A 17,229-nucleotide genomic window follows, 5' to 3' on the forward strand; every position below is an offset into this window, starting at 1 on the left:
GTTATGTCTCAGTCTGCAGAGCTGTGCCGCCTGCCCTGGGCCTGTATATGTGCTCTTCTGCCTGTGAAGTAATGCCCCAGTCCTCAGAGCTGTGCTGCCTGCCCTGGGCCTGTACATGCGCCCCTCTGCCTGTGAAGTTATGTCTCAGTCTGCAGAACTGTGCCGCCTGCCCTGGGCCTGTATATGTGCTCCTCTGCCTGTGAAGTTATGTCTCAGTCTGCAGAGCTGTGCTGCCTGCCCTGGGCCTGTACATGATCCCCTCTGCCAGTGAAGTTATGTCTCAGTCTGCAGAGCTGTGCTGCCTGCCCTGGGCCTGTATATGTGCTCCTCTGCCTGTGAAGTGATGCCTCAGTCTGCAGAGCTGTGCTGCCTGCCCTGTATATGTGCTCCTCTGCCTGTGAAGTTATGTCTCAGTCTGCAGAGCTGTGCCGCCTGCCCTGGGCCTGTATATGTGCTCCTCTGCCTGTGAAGTTATGTCTCAGTCTGCAGAGCTGTGCCGCCTGCCCTGGGCCTGTATATGCGCCCCTCTGCCGGTGAAGTTATGCCTCAGTCTGCAGAGTTATGCTGCCTGCCCTGGCCCAGTACATGATCCCCTCTGCCTGTGAAGTGATGCCTCAGTCTGCAGAGCTGTGCTGCCTGCCCTGGGCCTGTACATGCGCCCCTCTGCCTGTAAAGTGATGCCCCAGTCCTCAGAGCTGTGCCGCCTGCCCTGGGCCTGTATATGTGCCCCTCTGCCTGTGAAGTTATGTCTCAGTCTGCAGAGCTGTGCCGCCTGCCCTGGGCCTGTATATGTGCTCCTCTGCCTGTGAAGTTATGTCTCAGTCTGCAGAGCTGTGCCGCCTGCCCTGGGCCTGTATATGTGCTCCTCTGCCTGTGAAGTTATGTCTCAGTCTGCAGAGCTGTGCCGCCTGCCCTGGGCCTGTATATGTGCTCCTCTGCCTGTGAAGTTATGTCTCAGTCTGCAGAGCTATGCTGCCTGCCCTGGGCCTGTACATGCGCCCCTCTGCCTGTGAAGTGATGCCCCAGTCCTCAGAGCTGTGCCGCCTGCCCTGGGCCTGTATATGTGCCCCTCTGCCTGTGAAGTTATGTCTCAGTCTGCAGAGCTGTGCCGCCTGCCCTGGGTCTGTATATGTGCTCCTCTGCCTGTGAAGTTATGTCTCAGTCTGCAGAGCTGTGCCGCCTGCCCTGGGTCTGTATATGTGCTCCTCTGCCTGTGAAGTTATGTCTCAGTCTGCAGAGCTGTGCCGCCTGCCCTGGGCCTGTATATGTGCTCCTCTGCCTGTGAAGTTATGTCTCAGTCTGCAGAGCTCTGCCGCCTGCCCTGGGCCTGTATATGTGCTCCTCTGCCTGTGAAGTTATGTCTCAGTCTGCAGAGCTGTGCGGCCTGCCCTGGGCCTGTATATGTGCTCCTCTGCCTGTGAAGTTATGTCTCAGTCTGCAGAGCTGTGCTGCCTGCCCTGGGCCTGTATATGTGCCCCTCTGCCTGTGAAGTGATGCCCCTGTCCTCAGAGCTCTGCTGCCTGCCCTGGGCCTGTATATGTGCTCCTCTGCCTGTGAAGTTATGTCTCAGTCTGCAGAGCTGTGCTGCCTGCCCTGGGCCTGTATATGTGCTCCTCTGCCTGTGAAGTTATGTCTCAGTCTGCAGAGCTGTGCCGCCTGCCCTGGGCCTGTATATGTGCTCCTCTGCCTGTGAAGTTATGTCTCAGTCTGCAGAGCTGTGCTGCCTGCCCTGGGCCTGTATATGTGCTCCTCTGCCTGTGAAGTTATGTCTCAGTCTGCAGAGCTGTGCCGCCTGCCCTGGTCCTGTACATGCGCCCCTCTGCCTGTGAAGTTATGTCTCAGTCCTCAGAGCTATGCTGCCTGCTCTGGTCCTTGTATATGCGCTCCTCTGCCTGTGAAGTTATGTCTCAGTCTGCAGAGCTGTGCCGCCTGCCCTGGGCCTGTATATGTGCTCTTCTGCCTGTGAAGTGATGCCCCAGTCCTCAGAGCTATGCTGCCTGCCGTGGTCCTGTACATGCGCCCCTCTGCCTGTGAAGTTATGTCTCAGTCTGCAGAGCTGTGCCGCCTGCCCTGGTCCTGTACATGCGCCCCTCTGCCTGTGAAGTGATGCCCCAGTCCTCAGAGCTGTGCCGCCTGCCCTGGGCCTGTATATGTGCCCCTCGACCTGTGAAGTGATGCCCCTGTCCTCAGAGCTTTGCGGCCTCACAGGTCATGTGTATGAACCTGTCGCCTCTGAGCTCCTGTGTAAACAAAGGTCAGAGGTTGTGCTGTCAGCCTCTGCTGCTAAAACCCCTCCAGGTTTTAGAACCTTTTGTTAGATGCACTGAAAATAAATCAGCGAGCTGCCAACATGCTCTGGCTGTCAGGGTGGCACAAACACCGGTAGACACAGGGCAAGGGTACAGTGGGGATGGGGTCGAGGGCCTGGCTTGCTGGGGGGTAGAAAAGGCGAGCACTCAGGACCGGTGAAGAGAGAGATATCTGCAGAAGAGGTGAGATTTAAGACAGCTGGGAGAGAGGGAACTGCAGAGACGTCTCAACAGGGAGAAGGGGACCACGCCGAGCCTGTGGAGGGAGAGATCTCTTCAGAGTGAGGGAAGACTCCTCAAATAGACAGTGAGGGAACAAGCAGGACTGGTGATGGAGAGATATCTCTACAGACTGTGAAGAGATCTCACGGGCTGAGGGAAGGGGGGTGCTCGAGACCTGTTTGGGGGGGGGGGGGGGGGACAACTCTGCAGACTGAGAAGAGCTCTCACAGGCTGAGGGAAGGGGGGGCGCGGAGAACTGTGGAGGAGGGGCAACTTTGCAGACTGAGAAGAGATCTCACAGGCTGAGGGAAAGGAGGCACGGAGACCGGTGGGGGCAACTCTACAGACTGAGAAGAGATCTCACAGGCAGTGAGGGAAGGGGGCACACGAGACCTGTGGAGGGGGGTGGGGGGGGGGGGGAGACAACTCTGCAGACTGAGAAGAGATCTCACAGCCTGAGGGAAGGGGGGCACGGAGACCGGTGGGGGCAACTCTGCAGACTGAGAGGAGATCTCACAGGCTGAGGGAGGGGGGCACAAGAGACGTGGGGGAGGGGCAACTCTGCAGACTGAGAAGAGAACTCACGGGGTGAGGGAGGGGGCACAAGAGACCTGTGGGGGGGGGGGAGACAACTCTGCAGACTGAGAAGAGATCTCACAGCCTGAGGGAAGGGGGACACGGAGACCGGTGGGGGAAACTCTGCAGACTGAGAAGAGATCTCACAGTCAGTGAGGGAAGGGGGCACATGAGACCTGTGGGGGGGATACAACTCTGCAGACTGAGAAGAGATCTCACAGCCTGAGGGAAGGGGGGGCACGGAGACCGGTGGGGGCAACTCTGCAGACTGAGAGGAGATCTCACAGGCTGAGGGAAGGGGGGCACGGAGACCGGTGGGGGCAACTCTGCAGACTGAGAAGAGATCTCACAGGCTGGGGGGGGGGCACAAGAGACCTATGGGGGGGGAGACAACTCTGCAGACTGAGAACAGATCTCACAGCCTGAGGGAAGGGGGGCACGGAGATCAGTGGGGGCAACTCTGCAGACTGAGAAGAGATCTCACAGCCTGAGGGAAGGAGGGTCACGGAGACCGGTGGGGGCAACTCTGCAGACTGAGAAGAGATCTCACAGGCTGAGGGAGGGGGAACAAGAGACCTGTGGGGGGGGAGACAACTCTGCAGACTGAGAACAGATCTCACAGCCTGAGGGAAGGGGGGCACGGAGATCAGTGGGGGCAACTCTGCAGACTGGGAAGAGATCTCACAGTCAGTGAGGGAAGGGGGCACATGAGACCTGTGGGGGGGATACAACTCTGCAGACTGAGAAGAGATCTCACAGCCTGAGGGAAGGGGGGGCACGGAGACCGGTGGGGGCAACTCTGCAGACTGAGAGGAGATCTCACAGGCTGAGGGAAGAGGGGCACGGAGACCGGTGGGAGCAACTCTGCAGACTGAGAGGAGATCTCACAGGCTGAGGGAGGGGGGCACAAGAGACGTGGGGGAGGGGCAACTCTGCAGACTGAGAAGAGAACTCACGGGGTGAGGGAAGGGGGGCACGGAGACCAGTGGGGGCAACTCTGCAGACTGAGAAGAGATCTCACAGCCTGAGGGAAGGAGGGTCACGGACACCGTGGGGGCAACTCTGCAGACTGAGAAGAGATCTCACAGGCTGAGGGAGGGGGGCACTAGAGACTTGTTGGGGAGGGGCAACTCTGCAGACTGAGACGAGAACTCACGGGGTGAGGGAAGGGGGGGCACGGAGACCAGTGGGGGCAACTCTGCAGACTGAGAAGAGATCTCACAGCCTGAGGGAAGGGGGGTCACGGAGACCGGTGGGGGCAACTCTGCAGGCTGAGAAGAGATCTCATAGGCTGAGGAAGGAGGGCACAAGAGACATGTGGGGGAGGGGCAACTCTGCAGACTGAGAAGAGAACTCCAGGGCTGAGGGAGGGGGGCATAAGAGACATGTGGGGGAGGGGCAACTCTGCAGACTGAGAAGAGATCTCACAGCCTGAGGGAAGGGGGGTCACGGAGACCGGTGGGGGCAACTCTGCAGACTGAGAAGAGATCTCATAGGCTGAGGGAAGGGAGTGCATGAAACTTGTGGAGGAAGAGACAATTCTGAAGATTGTTAAGAGATTTCACAGGCTGAGGGATGGGGGTCTGCTCCCCTTCTCCCCACCTCTGAGATCCGGCCTCAGTGTACAGACACCTCTCCCCCACTGGTCATGTCTGCACCCCTTCTCCACACCTCTGAGATCTGGCCTCAGTGTACAGACACCTCTCGTCCACAGGTCATGTCTGCTCCCCTTCTCCCCACCTCTGAGATCTGGCCTCAGTGCACAGACACCTCTCCCCCACTGGTCATGTCTGCACCCCTTCTCCACACCTCTGAGATCTCGCCTCAGTGTACAGACACCTCTCGCCCACAGGTCATATCTGCTCCCCTTCTCCCCACTTCTGAGATCTGGCCTTAGTGCACAGACACCTCTCGCCCACAGGTCATGGGTGCACCCCTTCTCCCACCTCTGAGATCTGGCCTCGGTGTACAGACACCTCTCCCCCCACAGGTCATGTCTGCTCCCCTTCTCCCCACCTCTGAGTTCTGGCCTCAGTGTACAGACACCTCTCCCCCACTGGTCATGTCTGCACCCCTTCTCCACACCTCTGAAATCCGGCCTCAGTGTACGGACACCTCTCCCCCACAGGTCATGTATGCACCCCTTCTCCCCACCTCTGAGATCCGGCCTCAGTGTACAGACACCTCTCGCCCACAGGTCATGTCTGCTCCCCTTCTCCCCACCTCTGAGATCTGGCCTAAGTGTACAGACTACTCTGATCGATTGGGCACTCTCGGTCCGTTTAGGGATGGACTGCTTGGCCAGCCTCGGCTGTTGTTTCAAGCAAGGAGCTTCCTCCCCGCATGGACCGTCCGACTCGAGGGCCTGCCGCCTGGCGGGAGGCCCTTCACCCTACCCAGAAGAGCGAAGGCCGAGCGGCCCCGGCAGCTCGTGCCCCCCTGTGGTCTGACCCCGAGTGGAAGGGTCGGGTCGTGCCAGGCCCTCGGACGCTGCTGCCCAGCAGGTCCCTGGCCCCCGTGCGCCACGCCGTCACCCCTCTCTGCCCAGCACATTTCTGCAGCAGCTCTGAACGACCGCTCCGAGAGGTGCCGCTGCCGCCAGGCTCCTGCACCCCTGCGTCTCCCTCAGCCCTGGTTCTCTTCAGACACTGCTATCAGCGCCAGGACGCCCCTTCGCTGGGGCAGCTGCGCGCTATAGAAGAGGATATAACATAATATAACATAACACCTCTCGACCACAGGTCATGTGCGCTCCCCTTCTCCCCACCTCTGAGATCTGGCCTCAGTGTACAGACACCTCTCGTCCACAGGTCATGTCTGCTCCCCTTCTCCCCACTACTGAGATCTGGCCTCAGTGTACAGACACCTCTCGTCCATAGGTCATATCTGCACCCCTTCTCCCCACCTCTGAGATCTGGCATCAGTGTAAAGACACCTCTCGCCCACAGGTCACGTGCGCTCCCCTTCTCCCCACCTCTGAGATCTGGCCTCAGTGTACAGACACCACCTCTCGCCCACAGGTCATGTCTGCTCCCCTTCTCCCCGCCTCGGAGATCTGGCCTCAGTGTACAGACACCTCTCGCCCACAGGTCATATCTGCTCCCCTTCTCCCCACATATCCGGCCTCAGTGTACAGACACCTCTCGTCCACAGGTCGTGTCTGCTCCCCTTCTCCCCGCCTCTGAGATCTGGCCTCAGTGTACAGACACCTCTCGCTCACAGGTCATGTCTGCTCACCTTCTCCCCACTACTGAGATCCGGCCTCAGTGTACAGACACCTCTCGTCCATAGGTCATATCTGCACCCCTTCTCCCCACCTCTGAGATCCGGCCTCAGTGTACAAACACCTCTCCCCCCACAGGTCATGTCTGCACCCCTTCTCCCCACCTCTGAGATCTGGCCTCAGTGCACAGACACCTCTCCCCCACTGGTCATGTCTGCACCCCTTCTCCACACCTCTGAGATCTCGCCTCAGTGTACAGACACCTCTCGCCCACAGGTCATATCTGCACCCCTTCTCCCCACCTCTGAGATCCGGCCTCAGTGTACAAACACCTCTCCCCCCACAGGTCATATCTGCACCCCTTCTCCCCACCTCTGAGATCTGGCCTTAGTGCACAGACACCTCTCGCCCACAGGTCATATCTGCACCCCTTCTCCACACCTCTGAGATCTCGCCTCAGTGTACAGACACCTCTCGTCCACAGGTCATATCTGCACCCCTTCTCCACACCTCTGAGATCTCGCCTCAGTGTACAGACACCTCTCGCCCACAGGTCATATCTGCACCCCTTCTCCCACCTCTGAGATCTGGCCTTGGTGTACAGACACCTCTCCCCCCACAGGTCATGTCTGCTCCCCTTCTCCACACCTCTGAAATCCGGCCTCAGTGTACGGACATCTCTCCCCCACAGGTCATGTGTGCACCCCTTCTCCCCACCTCTGAGATCCGGCCTCAGTGTACAGACACCTCTCGTCCACAGGTCATGTCCGCTCCCCTTCTCCCCGCCTCTGAGATCTGGCTTCAGTGTACAGATGCCTCTCATCCACGGGTCATGTGTGCACCCCTTCTCCCCACCTATTCGGCCTCAGTGTACAGACACCTCTCGCCCACAGGTCATGTCTGCTCCCCTTCTCCCCACCTCTGAGATCTGGCCTAAGTGTACAGACTACTCTGATCGATTGGGCACTCTCGGTCCGTTTAGGGATGGACTGCTTGGCCAGCCTCGGCTGTTGTTTCAAGCAAGGAGCTTCCTCCCCGCATGGACCGTCCGACTCGAGGGCCTGCCGCCTGGCGGGAGGCCCTTCACCCTACCCAGAAGAGCGAAGGCCGAGCGGCCCCGGCAGCTCGTGCCCCCCTGTGGTCTGACCCCGAGTGGAAGGGTCGGGTAGTGCCAGGCCCTCGGACGCTGCTGCCCAGCAGGTCCCTGGCCCCCGTGCGCCACGCCGTCACCCCTCTCTGCCCAGCACATTTCTGCAGCAGCTCTGAACGACCGCTCCGAGAGGTGCCGCTGCCGCCAGGCTCCTGCACCCCTGCGTCTCCCTCAGCCCTGGTTCTCTTCAGACACTGCTATCAGCGCCAGGACACCCCTTCGCTGGGGCAGCTGCGCGCTATAGAAGAGGATATAACATAATATAACATAACACCTCTCGACCACAGGTCATGTGCGCTCCCCTTCTCCCCACCTCTGAGATCTGGCCTCAGTCTACAGTCACCTCTCGTCCACAGGTCATATCTGCACCCCTTCTCCCCACCTCTGAGATCTGGCATCAGTGTAAAGACACCTCTCGCCCACAGGTCACGTGCGCTCCTCTTCTCCCCGCCTCGGAGATCTGGCCTCAGTGTACAGACACCTCTCGCCCACAGGTCATATCTGCTCCCCTTCTCCCCACATATCCGGCCTCAGTGTACAGACACCTCTCGCCCACAGGTCATGTCTGCTCACCTTCTCCACACCTCTGACATCTGGCCTCAGTGTACAGACACCTCTCGCCCACAGGTCATGTCTGCTCACCTTCTCCCCACCTCTGAGATCCGGCCTCAGTGCACAGACACCTCTCCCCCACTGGTCATATCTGCTCCCCTTCTCCCCACCTCTGAGATCTCGCCTCAGTGTACAGACACCTCTCGCCCACAGGTCATGTCTGCACCCCTTCTCCCCACCTCTGAGATATGGCCTCAGTGTACAGACACCTCTCGCCCACAGGTCATATCTGCTCCCCTTCTCCCCACTTCTGAGATCCGGCCTCAGTGCACAGACACCTCTCTCCCACAGGTCATTTGTGCACCCCTTCTCCCCACCTCTGAGATCTGGCCTCGGTGTGCAGACACCTCTCCCCCCACATGTCATGTGTGCACCCCTTCTCCCCACTACTGAGATCTGGCCTCAGTGTACAGACACCTCTCGTCCACAGGTCATGTCTGCACCCCTTCTCCCCACCTCTGAGATCCGGCCTCAGTGTAAAGATGCCTCTGCTCCACAGGTCATGTCTGCACCCCTTCTCCCCACCTCTGAGATCTGGCCTCAGTGCACAGACACCTCTAGTCCACAGGTCATGGATGCACCCCTTCTCCCACCTCTGAGATCTGGCCTCGGTGTGCAGACACCTCTCCCCCACAGGTCATTTGTGCACCCCTTCTCCCCACCTCTGAGATCTTGCCTCAGTGTACAGAGGCCTCTCACCCACAGGTCATATCTGCTCCCCTTCTCCCCACCTATTTGGCCACAGTGTACAGACACCTCTCCCCCACTGGTCATGTCTGCTCCCCTTCTCCCCACCTCTGAGATCTGGCCTAAGTGTACGGACACCTCTCCCCCACTGGTCATGTGTGCTCCCCTTCTCCCCACCTCTGAGATCCGGCCTCAGTGTACAGACACCTCTCCCCCACTGGTCATGTCTGCTCCCCTTCTCCCCACCTCTGAGTTCCGGCCTCAGTGTACAGACACCTCTCCCCCACTGGTCATGTCTGCTCCCCTTCTCCCCACCTCTGAGATCTGGCCTAAGTGTACGGACACCTCTCCCCCACTGGTCATGTCTGCTCCCCTTCTCCCCTTCTCCCCACCTATCCGGCCTCAGTGTACAGACACCTCTCGTCCACAGGTCATATCTGCTCCCCTTCTCCCCGCCTCTGAGAGCAGGCCTCAGTGTACAGACACCTCTCCCTCCCGGAGGTCCTGTGTGGGCCCTTTCTGTCTGCCCTATAGGTGCGTGCGTGTCTGCACCTGCACCTTGAGTCTGCTTCTAGGAGCTTGCTCCAGCTTGGAGAGATGGCGCTGCCTCTAGACGTCCCTCTTTCACCCCACCTCCCCCATCACACCACAGGTCACGTGAGCTCCCCTATAGGTGCGTGCGTGTCTGCACCTGCACCTTGAGTCTGCTTCTAGGAGCTTGCTTCAGCTTGGAGAGATGGCGCTGCCTCTGGACGTCCCCCTGTCACCCCACCTCCCCCATCACACCACAGGTCACGTGTGCATGTGTGCTCCACTTCTGCCTCCCCTATAGTTGCCTGCGTGTCTGTGCCTGAAGCACCTTCAGTCTGCTTCTAGGAGCTTGCTCCAGCTTGGAGAGATAGCGCTGCGTCTACACGTCCCTCTGTACCCCCCCTTCCAAACACACCAAAGGTCATGTGTGCTCCCCTATAGGTGCCTGCATGTCTGCGTCTGCACCTTGAGTCTGCTTCTAGGAGCTTGCTCCAGCTTGGAGAGATGGCGCTGCCTCTAGACGTCCCTCTGTCACCCCACCTCCCCCATCATACCACAGGTCACGTGAGCTCCCCTATAGGTGCGTGCGTGTCGGCACCTGCACCTTGAGTCTGCCTCTAGGAGCTTGCTTCAGCTTGGAGAGATGGCGCTGCCTCTAGACTTCCCTCTCTACCCCCACCTCCCCCATCACACCACAGGTCACGTGTGCTCCTCTATAGGTGCGTGCGTGTCTGCGCCTGCACATTGAGTCTTGCTCTTGGAGGTTGCTCCAGCTTGGAAAGATAGCGCTGCCTCTACAGGTTACTCCGACCCCCCCCCCCCCCCCCACACACACACACGCTGCTCTTCTCCGCTCCCAGGCTGCCATCCTGCGCTCCCTTCTCTGAACCCCTTCATTGCTTGTTAACGAGGTCGCATGAGGCTGTGTGAATGACAGATGCCCGCGCCCGGAGCTGGCATGGCAAGGGTAGCGGGGACCAGCCAGCGGCACGAGAGGGGGAGGGGAGGGGGGCGGAGGCAGAGCAGGCATCAATGACTGTGCGAGTGTCTGGAGCTGATAAATCTGCCGCCCCCCGCCCCCCGCCTGCCTGTTCGATACAGAATACCGCATAATTATCCGCTGCCTGGGGTGGGAGGGGGCACCGGCAGCCATGTGGGCAGTGCGCCACAGTAAAGGGGGTGGGGGTGGGGGTGGGGGGTGGCTTTATTGGTATTCCTGTGTTGAAGCGCTGCAAAGCTCCCCAGCACTCCCCCCCCCCGCAGGTCTGCATGCTTCCACCCTCCTAAGTAATACTTCAGCTTCCTGGGTTTTTCTTTTTTTTAAAATATTTATTTTTATTCTTTTCCATTTGTAAAAGGTCTGAGTTTTTTTCTCATTTCTATTTTTAAATCTGTTACTTCATCTATTTTTAAACAGTGAGATATTTCCTTTCTATCAAGCTGCGACATATATATTTTTTGTATTCCTTTTTCAGAAGGTGTGAAATTCTTCTTGCTGACGTGTCTGCTTTTAAAGGGGCGTGGAAGCCTACGTTTCATTTTCTATTTCCAGGGTCATGCTTTCTTGTTTAATGTTAGTCGGCAACGGATGCAGATAGCTGTTGCTTTTCATTTTCTGAAGCAGCTTCTAATTTTTATTTTCAAAAGGCGCTGAATCATTTAAAAAAAAAAAAAAAGATTTATGTTTAATTTGTTTGACCCGAATCGTTCTTGTGTCATTGCTACATATCCGGGAAGCCGAATCATCCTTTTTACATTTGAAACTACTGTGAAATCTTCTTGTATTGTGGTTTTGAAGCCGCGCGCGCGTGTCTGTGTGCGGATGGTCAGGTACCCAGCCTTCAGGATGTGTTTGGGCACAAGTGTGTAATGTGTGTTGATTGCTGCCCCGGCGCCTCCTCTGAGAGTGGGCTCGGATCCTTCCGAGAAGGCTTTGAAGGCAGCGCGCCCTCAGCCCCCCTCCTCCTGCACCGCTTCCACTGACCCCCTCTCTTCTCTCATCTTTTCTCTCTGCAGAGAGGCTGTCATTCGGGACACCGAAAGGATGCGCGTGCTCCGCGCCGGAGGATTAATTGAACACTTCTTGCATTCATAAGGACGGGGGAGAGAGACGGGAAGAGTTCAAGGTCGAAGGAACTGGAGGAGGGGCACACATCTGTCCATCTTGCAACTTTCAGAAAAAAAGCAACTCCCGGGCTTGATGTAAAAGTCGAAGCAAGGCCCTGCCGGAGCGAGCAAAGGTGTGAAGGGCCAGTGCCAGAGACACAGCCGTCCAGCCCTGGAGAGGCTCGGGCTTCAGCCCGCGCCCGCCTGCCCATGCCCCAGGAGCTGCCCTTGTGTGAGGAATGGCCATGCCTACAGCCAGTATGCTGACCACAGCTCTTCGCTCTGTGTGAGGTGCCTGGACAGTCTGTGGGCTCAAGCGAGGGCTGCCCCTATTGCCCCCCTCTGTAGATGCATGCCTACACATGTTGCCCTTGGATCGGCGTGGCGCTTGAGGTTTGATGCTGAGGCGCAGGGACGGTGCCCGAGTGTCTTGGCTAGTGCTGCTCAGATAAACCCGCAAGCATGGCAGCCGGAGTGGCGACGTGGCTCCCTTTTGCAAGGGCGGCCGCTGTGGGATGGCTGCCCTTGGCGAAGAGGCCTATGCCCAAGCCGCCCAGTGACAACAAGAGACGTAGCGACGAGATCCTGGTGGTCAACGTCAGTGGTAGGAAATTCCAGACCTGGAAGAACACGCTCGACAGGTACCCGGACACCTTGCTGGGCAGCTCTGAGAAGGAGTTCTTTTTCAATGAGGACACCCAGGAGTATTTCTTTGACCGAGACCCTGAGATGTTCCGGCACATCCTGAACTTTTACAGGACGGGCAAGCTCCACTACCCTCGGCATGAGTGCATCCAGGCCTACGACGAGGAGCTCTCCTTCTACGGGATCATCCCTGAGATTATTGGGGACTGCTGCCTGGAGGAGTACAGGGACAGGAAGAAAGAGAACGCGGAGAGGCTGGCGGAGGACACTGAGGCTGAGATGGCCACCGACACCCCACTGCCTCCCGACAGCACCTTCCGCCAGCGGCTTTGGCGGGCCTTCGAGAACCCACACACCAGCACCATGGCTCTGGTCTTCTACTACGTCACCGGCTTCTTCATCGCCGTCTCGGTCATTGCTAACGTGGTGGAGACCGTGCCCTGCCGACCACCTCCCGGGCATATCAGGGAGCTCCCCTGTGGGGAGAAGTTCCAACTGGCCTTCTTCTGCATGGACACGGCCTGTGTCCTCATCTTCACCTTCGAGTACCTGATGCGACTCTTCGCTGCGCCCAGCCGCTGTAAGTTCATGCGCAGCGTCATGAGCATCATCGACGTGGTGGCCATCATGCCCTACTACATTGGGCTGGTCATGCCAGAGAATGAGGATGTTAGCGGGGCCTTCGTCACCCTCCGCGTCTTCCGGGTGTTCCGGATCTTCAAATTCTCCCGCCACTCCCAGGGTCTCCGGATTTTGGGATACACCCTCAAGAGCTGCGCTTCCGAGCTGGGCTTCCTCTTGTTCTCCCTCACCATGGCCATCATCATCTTCGCCACCGTCATGTTCTATGCTGAGAAGGGCACCAGCAAAACCAACTTCACCAGCATCCCTGCTGCGTTCTGGTACACCATCGTCACCATGACCACCCTGGGGTAAGTGCGGCTCTTCTGTTGCGTCTCTTGTGCTGATGCGTGCCGGTGTCTCACTGCGGTGACCAAGGGCAGGGAGCATGTGCTTGAGGTGTTTATGATACGCCTCCTCTCCTCAGGCCATATTACTGCTGTAGTTTGGATTGTGGGTCTGCTTGGTTATAAATTGTCCCTGGTGACTCATCTTGAGAGGTTGAGACTGAGAGGTGAACCTGGTGGACACGAGGGGTTCAGGGCAGCATTGGATGTTCAGGGGTTTTGACCTAATAACTCGATTCTGGCCTGGGCGGGTCCGAAAGGGATCTTCTCGCTCATACCCTCGGTATGCAGTGGCTCATTGTTGTTTTTCTTCAAGACAGGCTGTGGCGTGTGCAGACAGGTCACCCTGCTTCTCCCTTGCAGTGTGCTTTGCTTGTTTGTTCACATATTTGCTGGTGTTAAGTTGGATTGTATCAGACTGCTTGCTCTCTTCTTTATGCCTCTTAATGTAAAGAAATCAGGTATGCCGCAACCCCCCACAATGTGCCTAAGGCACACTGTCCAGCGCGCAAGAGCAGGTGCATAGGGTGTTGATGGAAGCGATGGTCATGCATCCGGTTTGAACCGGAGATGAAAGGTTGGTTCAGAAAACTCAAGAAGGAGCTCCAGTCCAATGGACGTTTATTCACAGGGGGCTCATGACCGCCAATCGGGTCATGCTGGAAAGTGACTGGGGGCTAGTTTACCATTCTTACTCTGCTGGGGGCATACCTCAGGGCTCATGACTTCCAATGGGGCCATACAAAGCTCAATGTGAATTTGGGTTTGCTATAAAAAAGAAAAGCATTTCGTGATTTATTTGTGAGCTGTAGGCTGCAGAAACCGCTCTGTCGAGCTAGGCTCATCACTCGCGGGAGCCCGAGCGGCTCATCACTCGCAGGAGCCCGAGCGGCTCATCACTCGCAGGAGCCCGAGCGGCTCATCACTCGCAGGAGCCCGAGCTCTGAAGCTGTTGTTCAGGCAGACCCAGCCACTTTTACCTGTAATGGAAGATGGAGGGTGGTGGTGGGTGCTACCCGCGGGTGTCTGTTACCTGCTTGGCATGGCTGAAAGATGACACAGGGCAGCTGAGTTAAACTCTTTTCTGTTGGACAGAATCTGTTTCTCATCAGGCCCTGGCTAATTGTTAACTTGTCTCTCAGAGGCAGGGCAACCTGATATACTGTATGCGGCATATCATCTGACGCTTAAGGGACTGAGTGGCTTATAGGGACACTGTGACTCTGATTAACAGGCTGGGAAGGTCCGGGCCTGGCATGCGACTGACTCTACCCGGGCCCAGCCAGCCTGCCAAGAACTCACACAGTTTCTTCATAGGCCTCAGCTTCAGCGAGTTCTCACTACAAAGGACAGTTAAAATAACACATGTGGCACTGAAAGGTGTAATTGGCTGCCTCTTAAAAAGCCACCCTAAGTGGGTTGGGTATGCCCGGACGTGGGTCCCTTGCTTGCTCTGCCACTGGATTCAAGCTAACCTGGCTGATGCGGGGTGATACCCCGAAACCAGTCCCAGGATGCTTATTTCTGGTCCACGGAGGACCAGGCCTGGTAGTTTGGGCTGGACTATCCCATAGGAAGCAGGGACAAGACTGATTTGCAAATTGCGGGGTCCAAACTGGGGTGACATGGTGAGCAAAACAACAATGGATTTCATCCAGATCTGGGACTGAGTGTGAATATTTGACAATGTTCAGCATTGCATTGTATTGTATACGGTTTTTATAAAGCGCAACTATCATCCGACGGGTACTCTGGCGCTATATTGCATGACTGATCATCAAACGGTCGGGGGAAAAACGAGAAAAAAACAAGCAGGACAGTTCCAAGGCCGTCATGCTCTAGGGAACAGCCAAGCTTTAATCTTCTTTCTGAACTGCATAAGATCATGAGACTGTCTAAGTTCCAAAGGAAGGCTGTTCCAGAGCTTAGCTTCCGTCCATCATCTTTTTGTGTTGCTATTAAAAAGTGATACAGCAAATAAATGATGGACGGAATGCTGAAAATGCAAACATTCTCCCCAGTCAAAAGATCTGGGTTAAATCCATCGTCTTTTGCCCACTACGTCACCCCAGTTTGGACATAGCCATATGCAAATCAGTCTTGACCCTGTGCCTCATGGGAAGAGTCCAGACCGAACTGCCAAGCCAGGTCCTCCCTGGACCGGAAACAAGCATCCTGGGACCGGTTTCAGGGTATGTCACCCTTCTTCAGCCAGGCGAGCTTGAATCCAGTGGCACAGTGAGCAAAGGACCCACGTCTGGGCATACCCATCCCACTTAGGGTGAAAAGTGTTACAGCAAACACATTTTTGCATTAAAAAGTGATTCAGTCCCTTCTCACTCTCCAGAAACAGCTTCCAGTCAAAGCACACATAATGGCTTGATTATTCCCAAGCGCTAAAGCAACGTGATAGAGGCTGCATTGCATTGCCGCTTCTCTCTTGAGCTCATGATAGATGTGGCTGGAATCACAAAGCAGGCGTTGAGAGGTGCCAGTGGGTGTCTGTTACACAAGGAAACACATAGTACCCACGTTCATGTTCTTTCCTATCACCAGAGTCTATTTCCTGTCTAAAAGTGGCTCTCACATGTCTTACTGTTCTTGGCCTGTTACCTGGGCACCTTTTTTAAAGCAATGAAACAGGAGCTGCCTCCAAGAGTACTGGCATGGAAAGTGTGAAGCCACAAGGTCTATCGACTGCAGCTGTCATCCGACTGCAAGTACTTGTTCCCAATTAGAAGGCTCCGAAAAAGATCCTTCTGTTCTTTAAGAGGTAAAGTGACTTGATGCAGTGGACATTGCTTCTCAGATACAAGTCTGCATTGATTGTACAGTGGACTCTGAGTGTGGGTGCGTCCTGTAAGGGGAGGGGAACGCATCTGATGGGAGTGGAGAGGTCGCCACGGGGACACACCGCTAGGATATTTCAGAGTCCCAGACTTCAATGAAGGAAGACAAACAATGAACTTTCCGTTGTAGGTTAGGGATGTGGGCCTGGAGCCTTCTGCTTGTTTCAGCTTCACTCCTGGTTATCTGATTGTTTTGTCTCCATCTTATGTGTATGCATTTTAAAAAGTAACAGCTGTTTAGGACAGGAGCGGACCATGTAGGTAAAGCAGTGGGGCGGGGGGGGGGGGGGGGGGGGGGGGGATTCGACAGACGACGTCGAGGGAAAAGGAAATAAATAATTCATTCATTTAGTTTGTTGTCTGCAGCCCCGAACGTGGGCGTATGTTTTCTTTTCTATTTTTTCACTTTTTTTGTTTACAAGCACCCCATATGGCGCTTTCACTTTAATGTTAGTCACGCCCCTTTATTTAGATGAAGAAAGGAGCGTGGCTGCTATTAAAGTGAAACCGCGGAATGGGGCACTTTCACGCAAAAAAGCATTAGTTTGCCACTTTGACCATGCTTTCACTTTAATGGCGGCTGTGCCCCTTTCTTTAGACGAGGCTCGTCTAAAGAAAGGGGCGTGGCCGACTTTAACGTGAAATCGTGGCATGGGGCGCTTTTCCAAAAATTGCATTTGCAATGCAATAATAGGTCTCGCATTTGTGAGAGTTTAAGCTATTGGCATTGCCATTTACAATGTCAAGAGCTCAAACTCTTGGAATTGCGAGACCTGTTGCATTGCAAATGCTTGTTTTAAGTCTGGTGCCTGCACGAGAGACCACTCACCACAAACTCAACTCTGGGTTCTGCTCACTGCCAAGTAAGAACTTTGCCATCCCTTGGGACTCAAGAGGCGAGTACATGAACTCCATGGCATAGCTTCAGGGGGGTGTTTGAGGTGTTACCCCCCCCCCTAAAGAACGCACTCTGTAATAAGTTGGGTACTAGGGCTTTCAGTCGGGCATGATGTAGTGTCTGTCAGATTTCACCCGGGATTTCTACATGCCCACACTGACCAAAACACACACAGACACACACTCTCTCGCTCAGCTCTGTTTTGAAAGCCTTAAAAAGGTTGTGTTTTAAGTCCCCCTGACAATCCCCCCTCCTCTCTCTTCCCACTGCCTCTTAAGCCCCCCCTTGTCTCCTGCTTCTCAGATAATATGTTTTAACAAGATATCCCAGCCTGACTGTTGAGAAATCTGAGACCCCCCCACCCAATCTTATTGAACCAAGCCACGCCCCTCACGAGCGCTGTATGTAATCTGTAAAACGAATGAATGAATGAGGAACAACCCTAGGACCAAG

The 17,229-nt window shown here is 56.1% G+C and overlaps 1 protein-coding gene across 1 annotated transcript in view; it reads left to right on the top strand.

Annotated features, from left to right (window-relative positions):
• KCND1 (potassium voltage-gated channel subfamily D member 1) overlaps window positions 1–17,229 on the top strand; it is a 793,973-nt gene that overhangs the window by 7,512 nt on the left and 769,232 nt on the right. Inside the window, exon 2 of the mRNA XM_085630298.1 lies at window positions 11,327–12,993. Coding sequence (XP_085486424.1) covers window positions 11,879–12,993 — 1,115 coding nt within the window. The 5' untranslated portion in view covers window positions 11,327–11,878. The remainder of the gene's footprint in view (window positions 1–11,326; window positions 12,994–17,229) is intronic.

This window comes from Triturus cristatus, chromosome 10, assembly GCF_964204655.1.
Source record: "Triturus cristatus chromosome 10, aTriCri1.1, whole genome shotgun sequence".
Classification (NCBI taxonomy): Eukaryota; Metazoa; Chordata; class Amphibia; order Caudata; family Salamandridae; genus Triturus; species Triturus cristatus.